The sequence below is a fragment of the Danio rerio genome, chromosome 1 (genome assembly GCF_049306965.1).
Source record: "Danio rerio strain Tuebingen ecotype United States chromosome 1, GRCz12tu, whole genome shotgun sequence".
NCBI classification, from domain to species: domain Eukaryota; kingdom Metazoa; phylum Chordata; class Actinopteri; order Cypriniformes; family Danionidae; genus Danio; species Danio rerio.
Window position 1 is genome coordinate 54,551,974 of NC_133176.1, and position 10,527 is coordinate 54,562,500.

Here is a 10,527-nt window from a genome sequence, read left to right on the forward strand (position 1 = left end):
TTTTAAACTTTAATACAATAAGTTACAGTACAATTAATTACTATAATTAAAATCACACCTAAGAATAAACCAAAAATATATGTAATAATAAAGATAATCTATTGTGCGCATTATATAAAACTGCCTTGAAAAAAACAAATGTCACCATGCAAAACATCTTTTGTGGACCTAAAGACTTGATTTTAAGCAGAAAATATACTTCCTTATTTTGTGGGATTTTATTTTAGGGTGAAATGTTTTGGAGTGAATTGGTTTGTAGTTACGTATTTGTTGCATGAAGTCTATGCAAATGAGTGCGTGTGTGTGTGTGTGTGTCAGCCCGTCCCGTGGCTGCTGTAGTCGAACACCCCCTTCTTAAAGAAAGGTGAGATGTCCCACACGGCGTGTTTGGAGAGATTGAGGCCGAACTCGTCTGTGCTGATTGGAGAAGAGGACGACGTGGACATCATCACCCGGAAGAAGTTGCGCAGGTATTGCTGGAGGAACAGAACGACATTATACATCAGCAGTGGTTTTTCATTGGCCGACGACTGAATGAACGTAAAACGCATCTGATCACCTCCAGCTGGTTCCGGCGCTCCGCGATCGTCCGCTCGTCTCGGTTCCCGAAAATCTTCTTGGGTGGGAAATCCAAAGCAGCAAGCTTAAAAAAACAACAACATTGAAGATCCTGATAAATCAATTGTTTACTAATATTATTTTAATATTAGTTACTAATTATTCTAATATTAGTTACCAATTATTTACAAGATAAACATTTTTTAATTATTTACGAAATACAGTTTAGAGATGCAGTAAGTTTTAACACCCAGTGGTTGAACTAGGTATTGCATTCCTGGATCAAAACACGCAAGCGCAGGTTGCCAGATTGAGGACCAACAAGAGCGAGTGTTCTACATAAAAGCAATGGCATGCGGTAAAATAAATTTAAAGGAGTTTTTGTCCTAACCAACACCTCGAATTGACATATTAGAAACGGCTTCTATTTCTTTACAATGATCACCTCAGGTACACCTCATGTGCTTTATTCAGTGTTAAATGCTAATAATGTGAGTTTGAATGCCATTTTACATGACATTTACTGCCATTTCTTGTACTACACAATTCTTAGGAAAAACAACATGATTTTAATACATAAAATACCTTAAATCTACTGGACAAAATATTTTATATACATATATATATATATACACATTTTTTTAAACAAATTAATCTTATTAATATGCAAAAAAGTGGTCCTATTTGGTCATAATTTGTATTATGTTGACAAGTATACATATTGACAAGTTAAATGAACATTTAAACTTTTACATTTGTGCATTTTTCTAATTAAAATGCTTTAAAAAATCTTAATATTAATAATAATTAAACAAATAAAAACAAATAAATGCTCCTAAAAATGTACTTAAAAAGATGTGCAAATTATATAGAAAGAGACAGATTACTGGAATTAATTTGATCTAAATTGATATTCATTTTTAACATTTATATTTTTATCCACAATGAATGAATTACAACATGAAAACAACATGACTTAATGTTCAAATACAATTCACACAAACATTTGATAGATTTCATAACTGAACAGTTTTTACATTGATAGATTGATAAATAACCGATAGATCGGTGATGCTTTTACATCATACCTCTGGATATTTGAGCTTCATCGATTTGTGCATCTCCCGAAAACGACTGTATCTTCTGAACACCGTCCAGGTTTCATCCAGAACAGTGATCTAAACCCGGACACAGAAAACTCAGCTCAAACACGCACTCAGACACACAGATATCAGAGTGAAACACCGACAAACCTTGACTTCAAACTCAAAGTGCTCGTCTTTGCCTTGTCCACACAGCACATAGCGCGGGATGCAGATCTTCACCGGATCCTTCAGACTCTCCGGACTCAGATCCAGAGGAATCGACACCAGCCGCTGTGGAAATGAGAGCAAATACAATCAGAAAACGATCTCCGTTTGAGTGCTCGGGAAATAACGTTCAATAAACATACAAGACTGTACCTCGTATTTGAGTTTGCGCTGGTCGAAACGCTTTTTATCATTGTCCTGTGAGATTGAAAGAGGTCATTAGAGTCACGTGATTGCTGAGATATACAGTACTGTGCAAATGTCTTCGGCCACCATTAGGTTTGTAATTTTAGTATAATTATGTATCATATAGTGTAATAATCTCATGCTCCTCACCTGAAAAATAACTATATTTATAGATAGATTATGAAATTGTATGAAATTTGAAGATATTCATGATTTTTATAGATAAAAACAGCTAAAACAGTCATGAAATGGCCTCCCCAGACTCCAGACCTTAATATAGTGTAGTAGAGGCAGTATAGGATTACCTGTACAGAAAAAACACACATAAAATCTGGTCTGATATATGGACTCATACTAAATAATGCCTTTTGTCCATATTATTTTTATTTATTTCTTCAACAAAACTGTGGGGGGACCAAAAATTTTGCACAGTACTGTATATATTGTTAATTATTAGTAGGGCTGGGTATTGATTCTGATTCACAAGGTTTAAATTGTATTTAGTTCTCGGTTTGATTTAGTAGGTAAAGATTCAATACAATTAAACGGAATAAATAAGGATAATAAAAATAATATATGAAATACAGCAAGGATCCCCCCCACCCAAAAAAAAATACATAAATAATGCAGTATATACAATATAATGTTTCTGACTTCTTTTAGTTTAGTCTATATATATATATAGCTAGGTCTCGCTGGTCACCGTCACTTCACCTCAGCTGATTCCGGCTGATTAGCTGCTGAACTCTGCATATTCATTGTATTTTAGTTTTGTTTTATGTGGCTTTACACAGTCAGTTGCTTTGTGTTATTATTTCCTACAATTATCAGATGAAATGGTACTTAATTGTGCTCACAAACCATTCACGTGGCCTCCATTTCCCAGGTGAGTGAAATTATATACTTATACACCATCTCTATGAATGCATTTGCTTCATTTAAGATCATTTATCATTTATAATTGTCTTTAGAGCTGTAATGCACTCCAGAATATGGCAGATTGATTAGCTGTAGGCTCTAAAACAGTCATCTGAAGCGTTGTCATACAGTGTTATGCCTGGATTTCATCAATAGCCTTGCATTTACTAACAGAGACTATGTTTTATTATTTGGAAGTGGTCAGAACACAAACAAGTAGCAGGTGATGAAGTATTAAGCGTTTCTCCCAACAAAAAAAAAACTCTATCTAAGCAAAATGCTAGCAGGTGTCTGGTGCTCCGCTCATGCTCTGCCTCTTTGCCCTTGTTTGGTATCCGCTGGTGGGTGCGATGATGCGTGAACAAAATGGCTCTGATTTTTTGCGTTCTTCAGAAACCTATAGGTGATGTCACGGATACTACGCCCATATCTTTTACAGTCTATGATATCAAGCTGAGGGTTTCCATAGCAACTGTACATTATTATCCTTAACCACGCCCCTCTTACAGTCAGTTGGCTATGAGGGAATGATGCTCAAAATTAAAGCCCCGCCCCCTATTTAATATTCCATTTCAGTTGAAAGTGCATCAACATACTAAAATAAAAGTCTCAGCAACTTCAAATTCATGCAGACTTTAAATTAATTTTAAAGCACTTATTTGTCATTTCTTCTCATGACTGAGGTTGCAAAGACAGTCAGGTGTGGTGAATCTAAGCAAGACATCAGTGGACAGGCCGCATGCTCCCGAAAAGAGGAAGAAAAAAAACCAATCTACTCAGAGATTGTGAGTTGTATGCAAATCAGGGGCTGGATCATGCAAATCACAGAGCGCTCAGCTGGAGCTGATTGGCTGAGGGCTGTGCTTACCTCATCCGTCAATCTAACAGAGCTACCCTCACTATCCTGCTCCTCCTCCTGTTAAACAACCGTGGGAATGAAAAAAAAAATCAATCCTGAGTGTTTCATGGGATTATTGTATGGAAGCTTGTTTACAATTTGAGATGTAAAAATATATAGTAACTTCTCAGGATTTGTACTGTTCCTTCACATGCTATTCTGAGGTAACATATTGCAATTTTTTTTTTAAAGTCTTAGTTAGAAAATTAAAAAATGCTTGTTTTTAGGTGGATATGGCTAGGAACTATGTACATCATGATTTTGCCAAGTACGATGCGATCCTGCATTAACATCCAGGGGCGCCTGCAGGATTTTAGTCCAAGGTACGCACAAATCCAGCACCGCCCCGCCCCCTTCCGATGGCTGTTATTTCAGTATTCAAACGTTAAATAAAAACAAATATATTTTTTTTTATTTAGCAAAATTCTGCTTTTTATCTTTGTATTTTTATAATTTTATTTGTTATTTTTAATATTTTATTGTCTTCATAATTAAAGCTATAGAAAAATTCCTGCTTGACATTTTAAATTAAATTTCACGTAGCTACCCAGTATACATTAAAGATCACAGAGAAAAAAATAAAAAATTAATAAAAAAACAGAAACATGCTACATGTTCCCATAAATATCCAACTTACATTTAACTGAATTGTAAAAAAAATGCTCATTTTACTTTTATAAAACATTTGTTTTCTTGTTTTTTTTTTAGTAAAAACAATACCGACATTTAAGAATCTATACTTATTTTATCTATTCATTGACTTGTTTATTGGTGCATATATAGGCTATAATTTAAATCATACAACAGTACCTTGGACAGCTACAGTGCCACTAAAGCTTTCAAAGAAAAGTCCAAAAAAGTAAAGTAAGATTAGACTTCCTCCGGTGAAGGCTGACATCACAACACTCCGTAACCGTCCTTCAGGTGCTATAACCGGCACTAAATTACAAAACAAGCCGTCTGGCTTGACTAAAGTGCAGTTATTTCCTCGTTGTTTAAAGAGTCTGCAAGTTCGTGTTTCGTGGATATAGGATGTATATGATTGTGGACATTGATGATGTTAAGTGTATCTTTATTCAATGCGCAGCAGAAAAAAAGTCTTTTAGCAGTGCATGTAGCTGTTGGTAAAGTTCTCTCCCGGATCAGAGCGAGTTTTTGTGCTACCAAATACAGCGCTGCATGCTATAAACTTTCATTCAGTCGGGCGAAGTAAAGGTCTCATTGCCTAGGATGCCAATTAAATTAATCAAGCTCTAGTCACGAATAAAATAATGGTCCATTTTATTATTTTAAGATTTTAGACGACGGGTTAGTAGTTTTTATTATACATGGTTATATCCAAGTCTATGAAATAATAACTTTAATAAATAAAATACGTTCGTAAGAATGTGGTGGGCCAGTGATTCTCTGCCAGAGACTGCTCTATGGTTTTAAAACCCTTTTCAAAACTGTATGGTTTAGACCTGTATAATTTTTTTATATTAAATGTAGTGTAGTTCACTTGTGGATGTCTGATAACAAGCGCGCTGCCGCTGAGCCAGCTGTGGTAGCTTGAGACCAGAGCTTCGATGTCAACACACAGAATCTGTCGGCACAGTTCAATTCCAGGCCGAGAACAGTTTGTAATCGGTTTGTAATCCTGCAGGTTGTTTGTAAACAACCGTAACCGTACCAAAGTGTTCTTAGAACGATTTGGCATGATAGTGGAAAAGCAGGCAGCTGTAGTATATACTGTTTAATAACAAAATTAAATTATCACAAATAAATAAACAAAAAGCAGCATTAATTCCCACCCTCTCATGGCAGGTACGCACAGTGCATACAGCCGTATGGCTGCAGGCGCCACTGTTACCATCTACAGTATGTTGATCCTGGAACATCATTTTTGTTGGAAAAGGCATTCCCTATTTTCCAAAATCACAGGGGAATAATACTTCGATAACACTCATGTAGAAGTGCATAAACCTAAAAGTAAACCTAATCTTAACATAAACTGTAAACATATCCCTTAATTCTGATTGGCTGATTGGAATGTTGTTCCAGGATCAATAAGGATGTTATTCCAGGAACAGGTCCTACTTGGTGAAATCAGGTTGGCAAAAAGTGCTCATGCAAGACCAGGAGATCGGCTAAATGGATTAAAAAAAAATTAAAACTCAAACGTTAAATTCTAGGGGAGCTGTAAAATGTTTGTATGTAATGCCTGTTTTCAAAAAAGTGGACTGTTCCATTAAATATATTAATTTCGAAAAGCCAAAGATGATGTATGGATCCATCTAGAGTACCTGCAGCGAGTCTGAGGACAGAGAGAGAGTGTTGTTGTTTTCTCTGTTCAGCAGGTTGAGTTTCTGGAGCCTCCTCTGCACCTCCTCTTCAATATATGCGTTTAGCCTGACGGAGAAATGAGAAATAGCAGGAAGAGTTCAGTTTGGTCATCACTAACTGTTTCCATCCAAAGATGGAAATAAACCCACGCGAACACGGGGAGAACATGCAAACTCCACACAGAGAAGCAAACTGGCCCTGCCGGGACTCGAACCAGCAACCTTCTAGCTGTGCTAACCACTGAGCCACCATGCCGCGCCAATCTTTCCAAATCATAGAATTTTTTTTCTCATTTCAGGGCTGCTTTAATCAGATGTACTTCACAACATGGGGGGGAAAAAAGGCCAATTTTATCTTTGTTTCAGGCCAACTTCAATGCGATATTCCAAAATGCATATTTAAAGCAGGTGGATGGAAGCAAAGCTAGGGTTTAATTGGGATGATGGAGTACCTCTCGTCTCCTATAGACAGGACGGTGTGCAGGGTGTGAATGGGACTGACGGGCGACTGGTTCTTCTCTTCTCCGCTCACACTGAGACTGCGGACGCTTCCTTCACTCTCGCTGATCCTCTGCTTCAGCTGCGCGATCTCTCGCTCCATCCTAACACACGCACGCACGCACGCACGCACGCACGCACGCACGCACGCACGCACGCACGCACGCACGCACGCACGCACGCACGCACGCACGCACGCACGCACGCACACACACACACACACACACACACACACACACACACACACACACACACACACACACACACACATACACACACACACACACACACACACACATTTCAGGGGTTTCCAGGGGTCATGAAAAGAAAGAGTTGTAAAGTGTTTACTTGTTTCTTTTCCTCATTTCTTTGAGGGCTGTTGACGTACACATTAAAATAATTATAAACTGGAATGGGTTTAACATATTTGTCACACTTTAATGCTTTCAGATCCATCCATCCATTTTCCTTTGGCTTAGTCCTTTATTTATCAGGGGTCACCTCAGCGGAATGAACCCTCAACTTATCTAGCATATCTTATATGCAGCGGATGCTCTTCCAGCAGCAACCCAGAACTGGGAAACACCCATATATACACACACACACACACTATGACCAATTTAGTTGATCAAATTCACGTATAGTGTATATCTATGGACTGTGGGGGGAAACCGGAGCACCCGGAGGAAACCCACATCAACACGAGGAGAACATGCAAACTCCACACAGAAATGCCAACTGGCCCAGCTGGGACTTGAACCAGCGACCTTCTTGCTATGAGGCGCCAGAGCTAACCACTGAGCCACCGTGCCGCCCATTATTTTTAGTCAAACCAATTTAAATATTAGTCAGAGATGATACAAGTAAGCACATCATGCAGTCGTGCTATTCAAAACTACATACCCCTGTGTGAAAAAGGGTTTGCCCCTAAACCCTATAACTAATTAGGCCATCCTTAACAGAAAGAACTGCAATTAAACGTTTTCGGTAACTTGCGGTTACAGCACTCTGGAGGAACCACCTTTTTAAGGTTATGCCACAGCATCTCAATTGGATTCAGGTCAGGACTTTCAGGTGAAAACTGTATATACACACATTAGAGGTGTGAACCTACACTAGTCTCACGGTTCGGTTCGGTTACGATTATCATGCCATCGATTCGGTTCAATTCGATATTTCGGTGCATCACGGTGCATTGACGGTGCTTTCCATACACAGTTTTATATTTTCTTCACAGCAGCATTTCTTGTATTAAAATGTATGAATATATTTATATTTATATACTATTTGTAATACAATTTTGTCATTTAATACAAACAGTCAGATATATAAACTGTAACTTTAAACAAAACGAGCATTTAGCAAATAATATAAACAAATATAAATATCCAGCTCAATTTCTGATCCTTGTCTAGTTCTCTTAGGGCCTACTCACACTATGCCATCCGTACCGTGCCCAGGCCCGTTTCCCGGATCGTTTGAGAAGTGTGAGTGCGCTGAATCGGGCTCAAGCACGGTTCACTTGGCCGGCCCTGGCCCGGTTGGAAGAGGTGTGCCTGAGCGCGGTACACTTGGGCTTTGGCGCGGTACGCTTGTGTGTGAGCGCGAAACGCGCCAAAGCCCGAAACCGAAAGCGAGACGTGACTTTTAAGGGACTGTTTGATATGGATTTATTAATCATTCTTGCTGTTCAGTGAACGCAAACTGCCGTAGTTTATTAAAGACGCAAACTGCTCACAGCACGCCAGCTGCGAGCCTTCAGCAGATCTCCTCATTCCTGCAGCACGAGAGCTTTGACTGTTTATGAGCGCCAAAAGTGGCGGATCTGTCCAGTAAAATATCTGACTGCGTGTCACCGCATCCCTAAGGACTGTTTGGCGAAATATTTGACTGCATGTCACTGCATATCAAACGACTGAAAGGATATAACTAGAGAAATCTCCACTGTGCTGCTGAGTGAGAGCGTATGGCAAGCTGTTTTAACATTTAAACCTTGTTCTGACTATCCATAAATATATTTAGAGATATAATTATATATTTTGACAAGTCATTATTATAATTCGACTTGTCAGAATGACAATTAGAGATATCTGCAATTACAATTGTACTAGTACGAAATCAGATTGGAGATATCTGCAAATATATTATGACTAGTCATATTCCTCCATTGACTTCCATTGAAAAATATTTGCAGCTATCTCTAAATGAGTTTTGACTCGTCAAAAATCCAATTCAAGATATCTACAACTGTAATTCGACTATTAGTAAATTAATTAGAGATATCTTCAAATATATTTGTAAATATCTCTAAATATTACGAATTAAAGACATCTCCAAATGTATGACTAGTAAAAACTCAGTTAGAGATATCTCTAATTACAATTGTGACTAGTCAAAACTCAGTTAGAGATATCTGCAAATATTTTTCAATGGAAGTCAATGGAGGAATATGACTAGTCATAATATATTTGCAGATATCTCCAATCTGATTTCGTACTAGTACAATTGCAATTGCAGATATCTCCAATTTTTTATTCTGACTAGTCGAATTATAATTATGACTAGTCAAAATATAATTAGAAATATCTCTCAATATATTTATGGAGTCAGAACAAAGATTTAAATGCTAAAAAGGCTTGCCATAGAGAGCACTTCTGAACAGCGCAGCAGCGATGACGTAAGCGTGCCGAGGCCCGATATGGTGTGAGCGCGGGCCGTCGGGGGAGACGGGAGGGGGGACAAGCGTGCTTTGGCCCGGTTCGAGGCAACTGTACCTAGTGTGAGTACGGCCTTACACCCCTTTGATTGGTCACACCCTCAAAAAAAAACGGTTGCGATTGGCTCTTGCGCGCTGCGTTCTTCACAGATGAGTGATGCTGATAAGCGGCAGGTGGCAGCGGTGATCTCACAGCTGATGTATGATAGACACGGTGGAGAAAACTCTGAAGACACGCGCTCGATTCTGGATGCAAAAGTAACGCTGTAAAACAGCCGAGAAGAGAAGAAAAGCCACGCCAGCAGGTCAAATGGGCAACTGTGTGTGTGTGAGAAAGAGGCTACTTTCATTCTCTCGATCTCAGTGAAATAGGGGCTATTGTTGTATATGTCAGTGAAAGACTGATCCAGCAAACACACACAGTGAAATTGTGCACAGTTTATGAGTTTTAAGTAGTTAAAGCGCTGTAAATACTCGCGATCGCCTCCCTCGCGACAGAGCGCATATAAGGTAAATGACGTCAGTAATAACCGGTTATGACTATTACTGAACCGATACCGAATTGTCCGCATCTGCATCGCAGTGCACCGAAAAAACGATTATTTTTGACACCCCTAATACACATACACACACACACACACCTGTCCTGCTCCAGGTCGTGCACTGGAGTGCTCCTGAAGGTGCTGTGCGTGGACTGTGAGCGTCTGCGGGGCGCGTGGGCGTCGGGCTCCAGGCTCAGGCTCCTGCGGTAGGCCGAGTGTCTCCTCTGGAGGCGAGCGACGGCCTGCTCCAGAGCCTCCCGCTGCTGCTTCTCTCTCCACTCCAGGATCTCCTTCTCCTTGCGCCGCACCTTCTCCTCCTGCCGGGCCACGTTGGCGGTGAACTCGTAGGACTGCTGGAGCTGCTGCAACTGCTCCGCGCTGGCGCTGTACTGACACAGACGCTCCTCCTTCTCCTCCAGCTCCTTCTCCACCTGCACACACACACAAATCACACTCAAACGAACAGCTCTTGGGTTAAAAATAAGCATGTTTAGTATTCTGTGATCAACATAATGCTTGTGTTCTTCTTTGGAAAAGACTGTCTTGATTTAAAGGGGACCTATCATCCAATCGCTTT

The 10,527-nt window shown here is 39.5% G+C and overlaps 1 protein-coding gene across 6 annotated transcripts in view; it reads right to left on the minus strand.

Moving 5' to 3' along the window:
• Positions 1-206: 206 nt before the first annotated feature.
• kif16ba (kinesin family member 16Ba) overlaps positions 207-10,527 on the minus strand; it is a 39,646-nt gene continuing 29,325 nt past the window's right edge. For 3 of the 6 annotated variants that reach the window (XM_073954719.1, XM_073954712.1, XM_073954700.1), the window contains 9 exons: positions 10,050-10,381; positions 6,647-6,796; positions 6,156-6,261; positions 3,841-3,888; positions 2,022-2,066; positions 1,812-1,934; positions 1,647-1,736; positions 560-643; positions 207-476 (listed from right to left, as the gene is read on the minus strand). In XM_073954719.1, the coding sequence (XP_073810820.1) occupies positions 315-476; positions 560-643; positions 1,647-1,736; positions 1,812-1,934; positions 2,022-2,066; positions 3,841-3,888; positions 6,156-6,261; positions 6,647-6,796; positions 10,050-10,381 (1,140 nt within the window). In that variant the 3' untranslated portion in view covers positions 207-314. The remainder of the gene's footprint in view (positions 477-559; positions 644-1,646; positions 1,737-1,811; positions 1,935-2,021; positions 2,067-3,840; positions 3,889-6,155; positions 6,262-6,646; positions 6,797-10,049; positions 10,382-10,527) is intronic. The other 3 variants (XM_073954735.1, XM_073954728.1, XM_073954703.1) reach the window with 1 other exon arrangement.